The sequence below is a fragment of the Puma concolor genome, chromosome C1, assembly GCF_028749965.1.
Source record: "Puma concolor isolate L17-30 chromosome C1, mPumCon1.1.hap2, whole genome shotgun sequence".
NCBI lineage: Eukaryota > Metazoa > Chordata > Mammalia > Carnivora > Felidae > Puma > Puma concolor.
In genome coordinates this window covers 5,911,333-5,932,012 of record NC_141674.1, presented here as the reverse complement: position 1 = coordinate 5,932,012, position 20,680 = coordinate 5,911,333, and the positions used below count along the sequence as shown (strand labels likewise).

The 20,680-nt window shown below is 39.6% G+C and overlaps 1 protein-coding gene across 7 annotated transcripts in view; it reads left to right on the top strand.

Annotated features, from left to right (window-relative positions):
* RERE (arginine-glutamic acid dipeptide repeats) overlaps positions 1 to 20,680 on the top strand; it is a 423,431-nt gene that overhangs the window by 297,421 nt on the left and 105,330 nt on the right. For all 7 annotated transcript variants that reach the window (XM_086715575.1, XM_086715574.1, XM_086715568.1 and 4 more), the window contains 2 exons: positions 5,125 to 5,249; positions 6,673 to 6,772. In XM_086715575.1, coding sequence (XP_086571701.1) covers positions 5,125 to 5,249; positions 6,673 to 6,772 — 225 coding nt within the window. The remainder of the gene's footprint in view (positions 1 to 5,124; positions 5,250 to 6,672; positions 6,773 to 20,680) is intronic.

Here is a 20,680-nt window from a genome sequence, read left to right as displayed (position 1 = left end):
GCACAACCCTTTCCTTGCTGTGGCCCGTTGGGGCGTCTGCCTACCACTTCTCAACTGTGTTTTCTGTGCCTTCAGGCCTAGGAGTTCCAGTCTAATCGGGATCTAGTCCTTACCGGGTTCCCTCTGACTACACGTCCCTCCCTCTTTCTGCCCTCTTGCCACCATATTTTCCCACCCGTGTTTCTTCTTCCCCGTTGTGTTTCTAGTGTCTTGAGATCTTTGTACGAAAGCTTTATTTTACGATTTTTTGCCTTGCCATAACAGAAAGAGTGGTTTGTAAGTAAAAGATACTTAAATTCTTGCTTAGGTTTTTTTATACTTAGATTATGCTTGGATTTTTGTATACCTTCATTTATTTTGTACCAGATTTTAAATATCTTTATTAGGCTTTGTGGGTTTTTTTTCCCAACAAGACATGTTTTGGAACACCAAATATGAAAGGACTTTTTTTTTTTTAATAGGCAGTATTTTCCTTATTAAAATTTTAATTTCTTTTTAGGCACAACATTGACACATGTAAAAGTCAAGAAAGAATGGTACAATAAATCCCCTGATCCTTATTACTTCGTTTTCACACCTACCAAGTTAGGATCAAACTTGTTTCATTTATTCTCCTTACGTCCCTCCAACTATTGTTTTGAAATGATTCACAAATCTATCATTTTACTTGTAAATATCCCAAAGATAAGAGCCCTTTCCAAAAACCAAAATCACAGTATGTAGCACCTAATAAAAATTAGCAATTTCTTAAATACCCACCAGGACCGGATTTCCATAATTGTCTTTTTTTTTTTTTTTTTTTTTTTTTACGGTTCAAATTGGAATGTGAGTAAGAGCCATGCGTTGCAAGTGGTTGATAGGTCTCTTAAATCTCTTTTAATTCATCTGTTGTTCTTATTTTCCCCTTCTCTCAGTGTATGTATTGAAGAAGGTGAGTGTTTTGTCCAGTAGGGTGTCCCACAGTCTGGATTTGGCTGATTGCATCTTTATGTGTCATTAGACTTGTCCCGTGTCCTTGGCATATCTTGCAAATGAGTAGTTAAAATCTAGAAGTTTAATCCTATGCTCCTTTGGTCCTCTGCCTCTGGCGTGGGTGGTGCTGTGTCTGTCTACCAGGAGGTTATGCCTGTCCTTGTAAGGGTGATTTGCTGCCTTGGCTTGTTACTTAGATGTACCCTTCAAAATTGTGGTGTTCTAATCGTATCACTCCTTCATTTATTAGGTGAGTAAATGAAGCTTTCCCCTTACCAACTATTTGATTACCTGAATCACAGAGGAAAGGCAAGATAAATGTTCAATTCCTTCCTTCTGTTTACCAGTTTTCAAAAATACTGTTTCCCCCAACGTCTTCCAGTGGTCACCAGTGGATTTTAAATTATTTGTTATCTGCTAACCAGCTGTCCTTATTCTTTTTTTTCTTTTTAATTTTTATTTATTTTTGAGAGAGAGAGAGAGAGAGCAGAGCGCACACCCAGGAAGGGGGGGGGGGTGGCATGTGCAGAGAGAGAGGGGGACAGAGGATCTGAAGCAGGCTCTGCACTGACAGCAGCAAGCCCGGTGTGGGGCTCAAACTTACAAACCTTGAGATCGTGACCTGAGCCGAAGTCGGACGCATAACCGCCTGAACTACCCAGGCACCCCCGCATTGTCCTTATTCTTACTGATGATTAAATTATCCATCTGGGGCCAGTAGGGGCCTCTTCCTGCTAACTTCTGTGTCCTTTCGACTGGACGGACCTCGGTGGTCTTTGCAGGATTCCTTTAACTGGTATGGCATTTTAATGTCTCATCTTGTACAGTCCCTGCCCTAGATCTAGAATTAAATTTTTCTCATAGGAGCCCTTATTGTTTTACTGGGAAGTGACATTTTTTGACTGGGTACTGGGGTGTTCATTGTTACTGGGTTGGTTGGTTACTTGTTTCTAGGCCTTTTCAGGAAAAAGAAATATGCCTTTTTCTTATACATTTTTTAAAGATACATTGTAGATTCCTTTTGATATTTCTAATTCCAATTCAAATTTTTATCTGGATTTTATATTTAATCCTATCTTTCTTTCATTTGTCTGTATCTTTTCCCCATGTCTCAAATCCCATTTTCAAATGACACCAACATCATTATTCATTTGCTTTAATCCCATAATACATATATAATAGCACAAGATAATAACACACTGCTGCAAACAATATGATTATTGAAAACAGCTTGCAATTTAATTTTTTTTTTTTTTTTTTTTGGCGGGGGTGGTTTCTTAGTATATATCCCACTAGGGCTGTGTGGGCAAATTAATACTGTGTTTTAAAGTTGGTTGAAATAATTTCTAGAGAGGAATCAACTTACTGTGTAGTTAATGCATGTATTTTATTTTGCCTTATGGTTTTTAAGGGATTACTATTCTTTAAGTTTCATTTTGTTTTTATGTAGGGCTATTCACATGGCCCCACAGTCAAACATACAAAGGAAAAAGTATGTTCAAGAAAGTCGACTACATCTGTCCCCTCCACATGTTCCTTCTCTCCATGATGGACACTTGTTGCTTTTGTTTTTGTTAATTTAAGGTTTTGATTTTTCCTTCTTATTTTTATTCCCCGACCCTCTGTTCTTAGATAAATGGTAGCATAATACACAGGCTTCCGCCGACTTTCTATCTGTTAACAGTGTATCCTGCTGTTCCCTCCATGGCAGTATGTAGGCTCCTCCTCATTTCCTTCTACTGCCTCATGGAGCTCCATTGCGTGGATACAGCAGTTTATTCTTCCAGTTCCAGTCCCTATTGTTGGGCACTTAGGTTGCTTCCAGTCATGTGCTATTACAGGTAATGCTGCAGTGAATGGCCTGAGCATATAGATTTTTATGTTTTTGCCAACATATTTTTGGAATATATCCCCAGAAGGGGGGTTGGCTCCCTTGGAGGGCAAGTGCACCTGTAAGTGTGAAGACATTACAAAATGCCCTTCTATAGAGATTGTACCATTTTTGTATCTGTGCTGGCAACTCCTGCCTTGTATGTTGTCACACTTTGGGACTTATGTCGGTCTGATGGGTGGGAAATTCTTTTATCAGCAACTTTGACCATGTTTTCTTATCATTAAGAGCCATTTGCATTTCTTTTTCCGTAAGCTAACTAATTATATGTCCAGCCTCTTTTTCTCTTGGCGGGGAGGGGGGGAGGTTTGTCCCCCTGGGACAAACTGCCAGACCTGGGAGAGCTGCCACACCAGATACTGTATTTGGTCCTGGGAAACAGAGCTCAGTACAAATGTCAAAAAAGACCTTTGGGGGCACCTGGGTGGCTTAGTCAGTTAAGTGGCCAGCTCCTGATTTTGGCTCAGGTCATGGTCTCATGGTCTTGAGATTGACCTTCACGTTGGGTTCTGTGCAAAGCGTAGAGCCTGCTTAGGATTCTCTCTCTCCCTCTCTCTCTGCCCCTTTTCCGCTCATGCTCGCTCTTTCTCTCTCTCTCAAAGTAAATAAATTTTAGAAAAACTTGAAGAAAAAAAACCCTTTTGGTGTGAATATCTGTTGTGTGTCAAATTTTATTCCAGTATGGTCACTGTGTGTTAAGCAGAACTCATTGAGGCACCCAACTAAATGTTATAAAAGTCGGTACTAAATTAAAGAAGAGCATCCTTGTTTGGAGAAAGTCGGCACTTGATGCGCACTTAGAGGTACCAGAGGTAGCCTGTGAAGCAGACTGGCATCTAGAGCCCCATGATCTGCTCATGTCGTGTCTGCCACAAAATTGTTTTAAAAACGTGAATACAAGCTTTCGCATAAAAATTTCTGGACTTTGGAAAAAATCGGAGGTTATACAAGTACCGGTTCTCATTCCTGCCTGGCTGCTTTCTGTGCACAGGGCAGCACCGTCTCCATTTCTGCCTGGTTCCCTTGCCTCCTTAGCACCTGATACCTGCAAGCCCAGTACTGGAGCCACTGCCCCATGTGGCCGTGAGCACTTGAAGCGTGGCTAGTCCACATTGGGAGGTGGGGTTCAATGGGGATACTAGAGTGTTTTAAAATGAAATATGTGTCTCTCGTTCTCTTTCCGTTGGAGAGTGCTACCTTACAGCTGCTCCTTTCATTTTTTTTTTTTGCCTGGTTTCTTTAGCCACTGGAGCTTTTTAACAGCTGCTCTTGGTTTAAAATTTTAGGCTAGTACTTCCGTGTTCATCATTTAAGACGACCAGAACGTGCCTGTTTTGCAGGCAGTTGACTTCTTCTAGGCCTCTCATGGTTGTGGTAGTCCTCGTACCTACTGGCCCTGGCTGTGCCACAGCAGAGTGAGGATGAGAACATACTAGAGATATTTGGATCTCTAACCCACAGGTGACAAAGAGACTGGGTTGTTGAGCACTGTTGTTCAAATATTTAAAAATTTTTTTTTTTTGCTGAGGTACACTTTACGTGCAGTGAACTGCTGAGATCTTATGTGGACTATTGCGTCTGCTGTCACCCTTCCTGTCAAGGCTCAACAGTTGTGTTGTCTCAGAAAGTTCCTTCCTGCCCCTTCACAAGCAATCCCCTCCTCCTGAAGCTGCTACTGGCCTGATTTCTGTCACCACCATTTAGTCCAGCTTTGTTTTTAATGTTACTTCCAATTTTGTGCCTTTTTTTTTTACGTTTACCATGACTACAGGGTAGTTATTGAGTGTCTTGGAAGTAGCGTTAACTTAATGGGATGGTGCGTTTAAATTTTCAGCAAATATCCTTAGGTGAGGTTTCATCACTTGTAATGTCTCTTTGTAGATGTGTTACATTGGAAATGTGTGTGTTTTCCCCTTCTTTATCAGGGAACTATTATCTCCTGAGGGTTTGTGTTTTTTTCATTTCTTTTATGCACACGTGTCCATTTCTGTTTTATTCTTTGGATCATGCTGACACTGGTTTATTTTGATACTGTTTGCTTCTCCTTAAGTAGAGATTAAGCAGTCCATTGTGAGATCTTCTATGGTGAAATGATCCCGAAACGTGCTACAGGCTGGTTTCAGTGACTCACGGTTTTTGTTATTTCGGTACTGCCTAAAGAAAGAGGCTCAGTAAGCTATGGCATCTGTTCCCAGGGCCTGCCTGTTGAGACAGTTCTTTAAATGTGCCTTGATTGTGACTTTTCCATCCCTATCTTACAGGCCAAACTTCCCGATTTGCAACCGTTCCCTTCTCCAGATGGTGACACTGTGACCCAACATGAGGAACTGGTCTGGATGCCTGGAGTTAATGACTGTGACCTTCTTATGTACTTGAGGGCAGCAAGGTAATAGGAATCCTCCCCATCCTGCCCTGAGTTAGGCCATGTGAATTGATTTTTCTTACCAGAGAAAACGTTTGCCACAGTAAAGTCACTTGTTTCTTAATGTTTGCCCCACATCAGATGTTAGAACTCTTCAGAAGGGAAACACCGTAAGCCATACATGCGATTATCAGCACTTCTAAATACAGTTGAGTAGTTAGATCATTCGGCCCTTCTTAAAATCCCATTGTAGATTTCTCTACTTGAGGCTGCTCATTGATGCTTGACTTAAACTTGGTGTTTTTGTGGCTTACCTACATGAGAACTTACTAACTTACAAGTGCCTAAAATATAAAAGGTAAGTTTAAATCTATCCCTGCACATCATAGTGAGGGCAGAGAGCCTTCCTGCATCTGCGGTGGTTTCTGGGACTCCCCGCAGCATCAGCGGGGCATAAGCAAAGCACCAGAGCAGGCCGGGCAACTGCATTTAAGCCCTGTGCTCAGCTATGCTGTGTAGACACGAGGCTGCCTCAGTGCAGTTAGCGGCCTCTAAGAATTCCTTTCATCCCCCTCCCACTTTTAACTTGCCTAAAGTTAGTTGATGTGTAGCATGAAAGGAAATAAGCAAATTCAGAGGATTTAATTTTTTTTCAAAATATCTTTCTTTCAAAAATATAATCTTTATTTGAAAAGATTGTACTCTAGCCAAGTGTTTCTTTTAATGTTTATTTATTTATTTATTGAGAGAGCGAGAGAGAGGGAGAGAATCCTAAGCAGGCTCCACACTGTCAGTGCAGATCCCAACACGGGGCTCGAGCTCATGAACCGTGAGATCATGTGAGATCATGACCTGAACCAAAATCAGGAGTCAGATGCTTAACCGACTGAGCCAGCCACGCGCCCTTCTAGCCAACTGTTGTGGCAAATAGCTTTAGATTATTCATGCTCTAAACTGAAATCTGAGTCCTGGTAAAGTGTGGGAAGAAAGGGCACAATTAGACCAGAGTAAATGTAACATTTCCCTTTCTGTATGTGTGAAGGGGGTAGAGGTATTTTAAATTTTTTTTGGTGGGTGCCTGGGTGACTCAATTGGTTGAGTATCCGACTCTTAATTTTGGCTCAGGTCCTGATCCCGGAGTCATGGGATCAAGCCTTGCGTCGGGTTTTGCGCTGAGAGCAGAGTTTGCTTAAAATTCTCTGTCTGTACGCCGCTGGCACACTCTCTCTCCTGCTTGTTCTCTCTCTCTCTCCTCTCTCTCTCTCTCTCTCTCACCAAAAAAAAAAAAAAAAAAAAAAAAAAAAAAAAAAAAAAAATTAACAAGAGCAGAAACAGGACTGAGAACTCCGACCTATCATGCATATAGTAATGGAATTTGGTCTGAGCTGACTCTGAAACCTGAGGATTAACATTTCTGTGCTGATATTTTCCCTTTCTGTCCTCCAAGGAGCATGGCAGCATTCGCAGGGATGTGTGACGGAGGCTCCACGGAGGATGGCTGTGTTGCCGCATCTCGGGATGACACTACCCTCAATGCGCTGAACACAGTGAGTCTTTTGAAGTTGTCCCGGGTGGGAAGGGAGTTGCTTTTCCCTTGTGCTGGTTGTAGGGCATGTGTGATGAGCATGGAACCTGAATGAGCCTAGAATTTTAGGAGCGAGTACTGTGGCTTAGTGCTGGGATCGAAAGATGGGTTGCGGTCTCAGCACTGGGCTCCGTGACCTTGATCCGGTGATGGGGCGCCTCCAGGTTCGTTTCCTCTTCTGCGTCTCTACCCCAGGATCGTGTTGAGCCTCAAATGAGAGCCTGATGCTAGCAGTCGATCTTCCCTGAGATCCCACAAAGCCGACCACTGTGCACAGATGGTTTTATTTAATCCTCGCAATCTCCCTCTGGAGTAGGTTTTATCATTATCACCATTGTAGACATGAGCAAGTAAGTTTGGAGCGATCGAGTCACAAGCCAGGGTCACACACTCAAGATGCGAATCCAGAGGCCATACCTTTTGCCTTCTTCTCTGCCTCTTAGACCGTGAGTTCGAAAGTGCAGGGAGGGAACGGAGAAGAAGCCAGACTTCCTGGAGTGAATATGTTTTTTTATAGATATGCCTTTAAATATCTCACATGATTAAATATCTCACACGATTATACAACAGAATTGAGTTTTAAAAATAATAATCCTTAAAAAAATCTAAAGTAAAATATAACAAGTGAGCCTGACGGTACTGAGTTGGTGGCACGGCATCCTTCAGGATTACTCCTCTGCCCTGAGCTGCAACACACAGGCAGCAGCTCAGAAGAACGGAAGTCGAACTGCTGTGCATAGTATGATCACTGAAACCAGTTTCCCTGTTTGCCATTAGAATACATCCGATAGGGCTGTGTAGGAAAATTAATGTATTTTAAAGTGTCTTGAAATAATTCTTCCCTGTGTGGTAACTAATGTGAAATCATCAAATCTGATGGAGTAATAATGAAGTTTTATGCATTTGTGATGTATTAAAAAGGCTATGTATATTCACATAGGCTATTGAGCTCATAGGCTCAGCAACTCCTGATGATTAACTAAATGTAATTGAAGAACCTTTTTTGTTTTTCATTTTTCTTGAGAGGTTGCTATATTTGGAAGGGACGTTTGAGATCATCTGTTCCAGTCTCTAAATAGATAAGAATCTAAGGCTCAGAAAAGCCAGACGATTGTTGAATGCCAACAATCTGAAAAGTTCAGAATGGAGGTTAGAAAATAACCCAACTTAGTGAGCCTTCTACTCTGCAGCTCGCTTTCAGAGAAACATGCAGATACGGCTGATTTTTATTCCTGGGCCGGTTGCGTTTCTTGAGTATTATGCGGTACTAGTCTCCGACAGCGTCAGAGGTGAAGTGACCTTGTGGGATTGGGCCCTGCAATAGATGACAGAGCAGTTGTTTACCTACCCGTACGCTTATTTCTTTTCTCTCCTCACCTCTTTCACACTTGGGGTTTTTGCTTTTATCCGGAGTCTTTACTCTGAACGCATAGTGATAGAGCTAGAAGGGGCCTTTGCGGTTATTTTCTGGATGAGGAAAGGGAGACTCAGCTGAGTGCCACTGCAGACGGTGGCTGTGGTAGGAGTTGTGTTGTGAATGTCTGTGAATTCAGAATACCCTCAAGTGTGCATTTATTCAGAGTTACTCTTTGAGCTTGTTTTCTGTTGAGTTTTTTTAAAAATGTTTGTTTATTTTGAGAGAGAGCAGGAGAGGGGCAGAGAGAGAGGGAGAGAGAATCTCAAGCAGTCTCGGCACTGTCACCACAGAGCCTGATGCGGGGCTGAACCTCGCGAACCGTGAGATCATGACCCTGAGCCAAATTCAAGAGTCGATACTTAACCGACTGACTCTCCCGGGTTCCCCTCTGTGGAATCTTCTGCATCAAAGCTTTATGAAAAAAATTCCCCTTTCACAACTATGCCGCTCAGTTGAATTTTTAAATAATGAAGACGTTGCCACATTTAATAAAATGTCTGTTTTTGGCACTTTACCGAATCGATCGGATTTGTTCTTTTATTGCGACCCCTCTGAGGATTCGGTAAAACATACCTCTATACAGAAATAATTTGGGCTCTTTTTGCCCATGGTCCTTTGTAGCAAGTTCCTTCTGAAGTCTTCTTAAGCATTGCCAGAGGGCTTTTGGTTTTATGAGTTTTTATTTCTGTGAGGCTGCCTTCCCATCATTTGAAATTTTCCTGTCTAGGCGCGTCCAAGATGGCTCAGGTGTCTGGGGTTAGGCAATCCAAGTGCAGTCAGCCACCAAAGGACCGAGTCGTTTGTTCCTTTTGTGAGGAATGGAAAAGTTTAATGGCTCTTTTAATTTTTCCACTTAATTATGGTACTGGCTCACAGAGTTTTAGTTACGGGTACTTTCTTAATGAAAAGTGAAGTGAATTGAAAAATCTTATGGGGAGTTAATGTTTATTTCATCTTCCTTGGCGTAAGGGTGGTTTCGAGCTGTGTTAAGTAATAAATTGAAAAAATAAATGCGTTGTCGTGTGAGAAGTATAGCATAGAGTCAAAACAAGTGTAGGCATTTGTCAGTTTAGAATAAACCTGTGTCTCCTATTTCTCAGGACAGTACAGAAATTCAAAGTAAATGAAATTATGTGGTACAGCCACATTGTCGTGTGTTAAACATCTGAGTAGGACTATTTAAATTGAAATACATTTAAGTAAATAGTTTGATCTTAAAACTGCCATCTATTTAAAACTAATAGAGCTTTTTGAGCTGTTAATTCTTCATGACTATTACATGGACCCATTTTTAATTTTCATTTTTTAAGCTTATTTATTTTTGCAGAGACAGAGTGCGAGCGTGAGCTGGGGAGGTGCAGAGAGAGAGAGGGAGACACAGAGTCCGAAGCAGGCTCCAGGCTCCGAACTGTCAGCATGGAGCCTGATGCGGGGCTCTATCTCACGAACCGGGAGATCATGACCTGGGCCGAAGTCGGACGCTCAACCGACTGAGCCACCCTGGCACTCCAACGTGGACCCATTTTTAAATACAAGCTCTTACGGGGCGCCTGGGTGGCGCAGTTGGTTAAGCGTCCGACTTCAGCCAGGTCACGATCTCGCGGTCCGTGAGTTCGAGCCCCGCGTCAGGCTCTGGGCTGATGGCTCAGAGCCTGGAGCCTGTTTCCGATTCTGTGTCTCCCTCTCTCTCTGCCCCTCCCCCGTTCATGCTCTGTCTCTCTCTGTCCCAAAAATAAATAAACGTTGAAAAAAAAATTTTTTTAATAAAAATAAATACAAGCTCTTCCTCATTCCTCATTTTGACTCAGTTTTTTCTTCATTACTCACAAATGAGATTTTTAGCATATAAGTTTTAAAACAACATATTGGGGTATAATTTACGTATAATAAGCTGCTCTGATTTAAAGTATATGCAGTTTGATGTTTTTTTTTTCAGATGTGTATACTGGCGAAACTATTGCAGCAATCTAGATGTGAAACGTTTCCAGCACCCCAGAGGTGCCTCATGCCCTTCCCCGATCCTTTACTGCTTCCAGCCTCAGACAACCACTGATACGTTTTCTCACATCATACAATGTTGTGTCAGAATAATATTTTTGCTCTTTTGAGTCTGGCTTCTTTCCATATTAATAATTTTGGGATAGATTTATGTTGTCGCATTATCGATATTCTATTCCTTTTTATTGCTGAGTAGTGTTCCAGTGTATGGGTAGTAACAATAATTGATCCATTCGTCTGGTGATGGATATTCGTGTTTCCAAGCTTTTGGCCGCCATTATGAATAAAGGTGTTATTAACATTGTTATGCAAGGCTTTGTGAGGATGCGTGTTTTCATTTCTCTTGGGTAAATACTTAGTAGTGAAATGGCAGGATTGTATGTGTGCGGGTAGCTTTTAAGAAACCGTCAGGGGCACCTGGGTGGCTCAGTTGGTTAAGCGTCTCTTGGTTTTGGCTCAGGTCTTGATCTCATGGTTTCGTGGGTTCAAGCCCCACTTCGGGGAGCCTGCTTGGGATTCCCTCTCTCCTTCTCTATCTGCCTCTCCCCCACTCACGCTCTCTCTCTTAAAAATAAATAAATAAGCTTAAGAAAAAAAGAAACTGTCAAACACGTTTCCGAGTGGCTGTACCACTTTACATTCCCATCAGTACTATGTTAGAATTTCAGTTCTTCAGCATCCTCAGTAAGACTTCATGTTGTCAGTCGTTTTAATTTTAGCCATTCTAATGAGTATGTAGCGATATCTCATTGAGATTTGTTTGTTTTGTGTGCTGTTGGTTTTTATTTAGATGGGGGACACAGATTTGACTGAGGCTAAAGATTCCTCAGCGTTTGACATTACTAATGATGTCTGTCTGTGCCTCACTCACTGAGATTTTAATTTGAATTTCCTGTTCATCATAATTGAGCCTCTTTTCATGTCTTACCGCCCAGTTGTATGTTGTCTTTTGTGAAGTATATTTTGCCCACTTTTAAAAGTTGAATTGTTTTTAGTATAATTATTTAGTTTTAAGGGTTCTTTTTGTATTGCAGATATAAGTCCTTTGATACACGTGTTTGTGAATATTTCCTGCCATACCATGACTATTTTTCTGTAAGGGTGTCTTTCAGAGAGCAAAATGTATTAATTTTGCTAAAGTCCAGTGTATCATTTTCCTTTTGTGAAAGTTTCTTTGTTCACCCCATGATAACAAAGGTTGTTCCTGTGTTTTATTCTTGACGTTTTAGTTCTTGCCTTCAGGTCTGTGATTCATTTCAAATTAATTTTGTGTGTACTGTGAGGTATGGGTGAAAGTGCCTTCTTTCCCACACAGGGAAAGCCAGTTGTTGGAGTCACATTTGTTGAAAACAGACTTTTCTCATTTCATTGCCTTGATACCTTTATTGAACATCAACTGCTTATATATAAGCAGTTTTTCTTTTTTCTGGATTCTCTTGTTTCACTAATGTGTTATCTGTCTTTTCACCAGTATTTCAGTATTTCGAGTAATGTAGCTTTATCAGAACTTTTGGCTATTTTAGGTCATTTGCATTCCCAGATAAATTTTACTATTTATATAAATTTTATTATGTTTTTTCAACTTTTTTTTTAATGTTTATTCGAGAGAGAGAGGGAAAGAAAGAAAGAGACAGAGCATGAGCAGGGGAGGGGCAGAGAGAGAAGGAGACACAGAATCCAAAGCAGGCTCCAGGCTCCGAGCTGTTCAGCACAGAGCCTGATGTGGGGCTTGAACTCAGGAGCTGTGAGATCGTGACCTGAGCCGAAGTCAGACACTTAACCAACTGAGCCACCCAGGCACCCCATATTTATTTTTTTTAATGTTTATTTATGTTTGAGAGAGAAAGAGAGGGACAGAGAATCTGAAGTGGGCTCTGTGCTGACAGCAGAGAGCCTGATGTGGGGCTTGAACTCCTGAACCGCAAGGTCATGATCAGAGCCAAAACAGATGTCCAGCTGACTGAGGCACCCATGCACCCCTTTTTATTTTAAATGTTTATTTATTTTTTAGAGAGAGAGAGAGAGAGAGAGAGAAAGGGAGGGAGGGAGAATGAGTGGGGGAGGGGCAGAGAGGGGAGGGGAGGGGCAGAGAGAGGGAGGACCGAGGATCTGAAGCAGGCCCTGTGCTGACAACAGACAGCCTGATGCAGGGCTCGAACCCATGGACTGTGAGATCATGACCTGAGCTGAAGTCAGATGCTTAACCCACTGAGCCACCCAGGCACCCCTCCATTTACATTTTATTTTATTTTGTTTTTTAAAGTTTTTATTTATTTTGAGAGAGAGAGAGTGAGCACACAAGTGGGGGAGGAACAGAGAGAGAGGGAGAGAGAGAGAGAGAGAGAGAGAGAGAGAGAGAGAGAATCCCAAGTAGGCTCTGCACTGTCAGCACAGAGCCTGATAATGGGGCTCGAACTCAAAAATCATGAGATCATGACCTTAGCTGAAATCAAGACTGAGCCATCCATACACCCATCCCTTTCCACATACGTTTTAGAATCAGCTTGGTGGTTTCTATTTTTAAAAAGGTTTTATGGGATTTTCACTGTGATTGCATTGAATCTATGGATCGGTTTAGAAGAATTGACATCTTAACAATATTGAATCTTCCAAACCTGAACATGATACATACCTTCATTTTTTAAAAGATTTTATTTTATTTTATTTTATTTTATTTTATTTTATTTTATTTTATTTTATTTTACTTTATTTTACTTTATTTTCTTTTATTTTTTATTTTTTTTAATTTATTTTTTATTTTTTACTTATTTTATTTTATTTATTTATTTTATTTTTTTATTTATTTAAATAAGCTCTACACCCAGTATGGGGCTTGAACTCACAAGTCTGGGATCAAGAGTTGCATGTTTTTCCAGCTGAGCTCTCAGGTGCCTCATATATCTTCATTTTTAAAAGAGGTCTCATTAATTTTTTTGAGTAAGATTTTTTAGTTTTCAGTGTACAGGTCTTATACATGTTTTGTTAAGTTTTTCCCTAAGTAATTACTGTTTGAAAATTCTATTGTTAATAAGATTAGATTTTTAATTTCAATTTCTTTATTTTTTCTTATTGATCAATTGATTCATTCATCTTTCCACCGAGCGTGGGGCTCGAGCTTATGAGCCAGAGATCAAGAGTCTCATGCTCCTCCAGCTGAGTCTGCCAAGTGCCCTTAATTTCAGTTTCTAAATGTTCATTGGTAGAATATAAATACAAATAATTTTAGGGACACCTGGGTGGCTCAGTCAGTTAAGCACCTGACTCTTGGTTTTGGCTCAGGCCATGAGCTCACAGTCCGTGAGTTTGAGCCCAGCATCTGGTTTTGTGCTGACAGTGGGGAACCTGCTTGGGATTCTCTCTCTCCTTCTCTTTCTGCCCCTCCTCAACTCGTGCATGCTCATGCTCTCAAAATAAATAAAAATTAACATTTTTAAAAATACAGTTTTAATGTGCTGACCTTGTATCTGTTCTGTTAATTTCTAGTGGCTTTCTGGTTGATTTCTTAGGGTCTCAGTGTACACAGTCACGCCATCTGCAAATAAAGACAGTTTGCCTCTTTCTTTCTGATTTATGTATTTTGTTTCTTTTTTGTGCTTTATTGCATTTGCTTGGACCTCTAGTACAGTATTGCATAGAAATAATGAGAGTGGGCATCTTTGCTTTCTCATCTTAGGGAGAAAACATTTAGTCATTCACTAATAATAGTGTAGTGTGGGGTGGTGGTTGTTTGATCAAAGTTGAAAATGTTCTCCCTTATATCTGTTTGTTTGTTCGTTTTTATCATGAATGGGCCTTTAATTTTGTCAGATGCTTTTCTTTCTTGTATCTAATGAGATGATCATATGGTTGTTACACTGTGTTTTGTTAATTTGGTGAATTATATTGATTAATTTCAAATGTTAAAGCAAGTATGCATTCCTAGGATAAATTCTACTTACTCATTACATACTATTGGCTTCCATATGTTAATACTTTGTTAAGAACTTTTACGTTTGTGTTCATAAGGGATCTTGAACTGTAGTCGTCTTTCTTTGTAATATCTTTGTCTAGTTTTAATATCAGAGGAATACTGACTTCAAAAAATTAGTTGGGAAAATTTTCCTCTTGCTCCCTTACTTTGTAAAGGATTGAGTGTGTGTGTGTGTGTGTGTGTATGTGTGTTCGTTGTTAAATATTTGATAGATTTCACAGTGAAGCCCAGATGGGACTAAATTTTTTTGTATGAAAAGTTTAAAATTATAATAGGCATAGACCTATTTACATTTTATATTTCTTCGTGTGTCAGTTTTGCTAATCTGCTGATCTGTGGTTTTAAACTTTTTGTTCATTTCATCCAGGTTATCAAATCTGTTGGTAAAAATGTCAAATTATTATCTTTTTAACGTCTATAGGATTTGTAATTTTGACCCTTCTTTCGTTCCTAATATTGGTGATTTGTGTTCCCCCGATCAGTCTAAATAGAGACTTAACATTATTATTTTAGATAGCTAACATTTGGTTTCATTGATTTTCTCTGTTGTCTATCTTCTTGATCTCCAATCTTATTTTTATTATTTCTTTTCTATTTATTTTGGATTCATTTGATCATTTGCCCCCTAGCTTCCAAAAGTGGGATCTTAGGTACCTCATTTTAGCACAAATTTTGATTTGCTGTTCTTTTATTATAATTTTTTAAATACCAAAAAATATTCTTCACAATTTCTTTTACCCATGAATTGTTAGAATTGAATTGCTTAATTACCAGATACTTGAGATCTCTCTTATATGCACCCCCCCCCCCTTTTGTCTTGGAATGATACTGATCTTTAATTTAGTTCTGTTGGGATCATGGAGTACCCAGTAAGATTTCAGTTTTTTGAAATCTGTTGAGATTTGTTCTTGGCTCAGAATGTGGTTTATCTTGGTGAATGTTATGTTCCATGTACACTGGTAATGAATTTATATCCAGCAGTTATTGAGTGCACTGTTCTATAACTGTGGGTTTCTTTAAAGTGGTGGTTATTATTACTTACATCTTCTGTGTCCTACTAATTTTTTTCTCTAGCTGTATTGTCAGTTGCTGAGAGAGTCGTATTAAAGTCTCCAACTGTGATTTGCTTCGCATATTTGGAAGCTGTGTCATTAGGCACATGAACATTTATAATATTTATCTTTCTCTTTTACCTTTTTGGAGCGACACTGTGTCTAGTAGTACTCTTCTGTTTTTGACTCCATCTTGTTTAATTTTAATACAACCACTCTAGCTTTTTTAGGCTGGTTGACGCGATATATCTTCTTCCAGCTCATTACTTGGAATCTTGCTTTTTCTTTGTAGGTAAAGAATGTCTCTTGTTCCTTTAGTTCTTTAGTTTCTTGCTTTTTTTTTTTTTTAAGTTTATTTACTTTTGAGAGAGAGACAGTGCAAGCAGAGGAGAGGCAGAGAGAAAAAGAGAGAGAGAGAGAGAGAAACACAGAACCCGAAACAGGCTCCAAGCTTTGAGCTGTCAGCACAGAGCCTGATGTGGGGCTAAAACTCTGAATGGTGAGATCGTGACCTGAGCCGAAGTCGGATGCTTAGCCAACCGAGCCACCCAGGCGCCCCTGTTTTCTTGCTTTTTAATCTAGTCTGGCAAGCTCTCCCTTTTGTTGGAAGTGTTTAGTCCATTTTAATTTATATAACCTGATGGCAGTTGGCCATCTGCCATCAGGTTATATAAAACTTGAGCCACATGTATACATTCTTAATAGCATATCTTGTTTTGGCGAATCCCAGTAGTAGTTAATATATCTTATTTTCATGGCTGCATGACTTACTACTTTTGATACAGTGATGACCTTGCAGAATCGTTAGGCACACAGTTGTATCACTTTTGTTAAAAAATGTATTTCTTATCTTCTTACTTCATAAGTAAAAAAAAAAAAAAGTATTGATGTAGAGAAAGACGATGTGATAAATGTGTTGACCTCTGTGGTTGGAAGAGGAAGGTGTTCTCAGTGATGGGGCATACTCCTCAATGTATGTCGGAAAAGATATGTTATATTTTAGTTATTTGAAATTGTGAACACCTATGAATGTAAAATTGTTCTATTTGTAATTTTACAGTATATTAAATAACATGTTAAAATATGACACAACAATGGTGCTTCCTCTAGAGGATCTGACATAGAAATGTTTCTGTGTACTGTTCAGGTATGTGTTTCTTCATATGCAGTTTCTGTGAGGTTCATCTGTGTTCGTTAGTTTAGATATAATTTGTAAACATAATAGTATATAACAGAGAGATGGCCTGTATTATTCTAATGGGATTCAGCCATCTTTAAGTCCTTGTGTTTATTTGGCCTTTTACAAGATCAAAATCACTCTTTATATTTATGCTTAGAAACTAGCAGAACCCCATAGTTTGAGACTAAGGTTTTCTAGAAAATACCATGCTTATTTTTACTAAATTGATACTGGATTTCATTCTTTGGGCTTAAATATCTTTCCCATTTCCTAATAAAATTCAAATTCTTTTGACTTCTCTTTCTTAGAATTTATTTGCATTTTTATGTTTATCTTCTCTAATACTAAACATATATTTTTACTATATATAAGTAAAATTTATAATCATGCAGCAAAGATTTCACTTCTGCCTGGACAGTTTTATTCCTTGAAATATGGATGACTTTTAGATGTTTGAATTAAGCTTTTTACATATTCAAGAGAGTATATATTTGTTTGCTTATTTATTTATGCACACCCACATCTCCGACAACAAAGGCTTCCAATAGCTTCATAGTTTTTTTTTTTTTATCTCTGATCTATAAATATCGCTATTTGTTAACCATTGAGTATTAATCATCTTTGTTTTCTGAGCCATAGCTCGATGCCTGGTACATAGTAGAGAGGCACTAAATATTTGTTGAATGATTGAATAAATAAATCAGGTTCAAGTCCAAACCATATTTGATCACCCAGAACTTGGTGTTAGGAGGTTGGCATAACGGAGTGTACAGATAAGCCTACTCTGAGGGTCATTTTCATCTTTCTCTCTTTTATTCTAAAAAATTAAGTCGATACAATTTCTTTCAGAGGTTTTCTGTTTGTTCATCATAAATGGACTTCACTAAAGCATCTGGCCCTGGATTAGCTTTGCAGTACTTAGGCCTTAGATGAATGTTGAGTATTTCCCAGCTCCCAAATAAGGCATTACTGGGAAGCCCTGTTATTACAGCTGGTGTGAAGTTTCTGATCAGGGATTCTTGTGCTGTTCATTCTACACTCACATCCTCACTTACATTCTTTTTACCGGTTCTCCATTCAGATTAATCAGCAATAAATGGTTATAGGATGGTGTGTGTTTTTCCTCTAAGATTTTGATGTGTTGTTGTAAAAAGGAATGGGAAAACTTTATATGCTGTATGATTTCTTATTATGGAAATCCAGTAAATTTCAGAATAGCACCTTATGTAAATCAGCCTTGACGAGCCCCTCTGCTAGTGTTTTATTTATATTATATCAGGATATTGGAGTCTACCGCCTGTTACATTGTTAATTATAGCGTAAGTAAAGATGCACTGGAGGTTTTCTGGTGTAACCAAGGCCTTTTCAACTGGTTATCAGCATAATAATATATAAAGTCGAGGTTTAATTTATTGTCCTTTGACCAATTAGAAACATTTTGAACTTTTGTTTTGAAAGTTGTTTAAGTGTTTAGAAATGTACCAGTGTGGCTCCCTTTGGGCTGAGAACTTCATAAATTGACTTCTGTTTAAAAGCTCCAAGCAACAACACTTTGGCAGTGATTTATTCTTTTTGTCTCGTTTGGATGAAGATGACTTTTTAAATTTAATCCTTTGAGATTTTATTCCTTTTTAGATGGTCTGTAGCTTTAGTCAAAGTTGAGCTTTATGCACCACTCTGTTCTTTTACTAGATACAACAGAGAGCGTTCTCAAAGTGTCTCAGGGGTAGGTGGGGAGGTCAAAGACCCCTATGTTAACCTCCGGTAATGACACCTTTGTGACTTACTGCAACAGCGATCTCGTACTTGATAGTTTAACCAGAAAACTATAGCTCCTGGTGCAGCTCTTTGTGACTGTAACCCTGCTTTGCTTCTGCATGTGAATCACTCTCTGGTTTCTTTAGCCATTTCTAAATTGTGACTTTTTGTTTTTTTCAATGTTTATATATTCTTGAGGGGTGGTGGGCAGAGAGAGAGGCAGACACAGAATCCAAAGCAGGCTCCAGGCTCTGAGCTGTCAGTACGAGTCTGATGCGGGGTTTGAACTCACAAACTACCAGATCACAGTCTGAGCCAAAGTCCGATGCTTAACTGACTAAGCCACCCAGGCACCCCTCTCTAGCCATTTCTTTTCTTTTCTCTCTTTTCTTGTTTTTCCTCTTAATTTTTAGAATAGCTTTTTTTTTTAACATTTTATTTTATTTTTTTAAAGTTTCTTTATTCTGGGGCACCTGGGTCGCCCAGTCGGTTAAGCATCCGACTTCGGCTCAGGTCATGATCTCACAGTTCATGAGTTCGAGCCCCGCATCAGGCTCCCTGCTATCACCACAGGGCCCAGTTTCGATCCTCTGTCCTCCTCTCTCTCTCTGCCCCTTCCTCTCTCTCTGCCTTGAAAAAAATAAAATAAAGTTCATTTATTTTGAGAGAGTGCGCATGCATGCACGAGCAGAATGGAGCAGAGAGAGAGAATCATCCCAAGCAGGCCCCATGCTGTCAGCACAGAGCCCGATATGGGACTCGATCCCAGGAACCACGAGATCATGACCTGAGCTAAAATCAAGAGTTGGATGCTTGACCGACTGAGCCACCCAGCCGCCCCAAAGTGCTTTTTTTGAATGAATCAGTTTAGTCTTTGTGATGGTTCTGTCATAGAAGCATGATTATCACTTACAGATGAGTAAGCACATCCTGTCATATAGCTTTAGATACGTGATAATTAACCTCAGAGAAAGAATGGAACTGAGGCTGTGCCTTAACAGCAGTCCTCTTGAAATGTCCGGTGAATCTGCAGTTTGGGGCTTTGCCCTTCAGCCTGTTGGAAATCCTTCACGCTGTAGCCTGTCCATGCATCTCTATGCTTTCTCGCAGGGACCGAGGAATTGACTTGGCTTTTACTTTTGTTTGGCACAAGTTAGAAAGTTCCTTTACAAATTTAAGAAACTTCTTTCTCAGATGATTTCTGTTCTCTATGCTAAAAACTGGTGAAATATTTTGAGAATTATGTGGTATTTTGAAAAAACAGCATCAATCAGAATTTTACCCATCTGTAAATCTATATTAACCATTAATATTAACATAATAAGTATCAAATTGGGATAAAAGCCCTTAGCCTTTTTACATTTAAGAAGAAGATATAATAAAATCATTCATTGATTTATTTATTCAGTAAGAAACATTGAATTCCTGCTCTTTGCAAAGCCTTTATGGGAAGGCATTTGTTAGAAATGTTGATAATCTAAGGAAGCATTGAATCTTGGAACAAAGCAGGCCCCTGAGTTTTAAAAGGACTCATATGTACCATTAGTTCTAAAATATAGAATACTAAAATTTATAACATTTGTGCTAGTATGTATGTTTCTTGTACTAGTTTTCAAATATACTTGGGGATATTTTTTTTTGATCGCTCTCCTAGATCACTTTTTTACCCGCAAGTTTTGAAAGTTGGAATATTAGTTTCCTGCGGCTGCTACAACAAATTACCACAAACTTGCTGGCTTAACACAACAGAAATGCGTCCTCTCCCAGTTCTGGAGGCCAGAAGTATGAAATCAGAGTGTCGGCCAGGCCACGCTCCCTCTGGCTCCTCAGGAGGATTGTTCCTTCCTTTCCCGGCTTCCCATGGCTGCGGGCAGGCCTTGGTTTGGGGCCACATACTTCTCTGCTTGTCTTCACATTACCTCCCCTCTGCAGGTCCACATCTTCTCTTTTCTGTGTTTTTCCACGGCCTCTCATTCATTCATTCATTCATTCATTCATTCATTCGTTACTTTAAATGTTTATTTTTTGAGAGAGAGAGAGAGCACAAGCCGGGGAGGGGCAAAGAGAGAGAGGGAGAGAGAAATCCCAAGCAGGCTCCCTGCTATCAGTGAGGAGCCTCATGTGGGGCTCAAACTCACAAATGGTGAGATCATGACCTGAGCCGAAATCAAGAGTCCGACGTTTAACCGACTGAGCCATGCAGGTGCCCCACTGCCTCTCTTTTATAAGGATGCTTGTCATTGGGCATAGATCCCACTTGGATAATCTAGAATTATTTCCTCATCTCAAAATCATTAACTTAATCCTATCTGCAAAGACCCTTTTTCCAAATAAGGTCTCATCTGTTCCCAAGATTTGATATCCATATCCATACCAAAGATTTGATATCCATACCACCAGGTCATTTTTCAGCCTTGCACAGTTGAGTTTTATTATTATATAAGGTGTCAGTAAAATAAATTACAGTACATATTTGTGACAGTTTATTTTTGTTT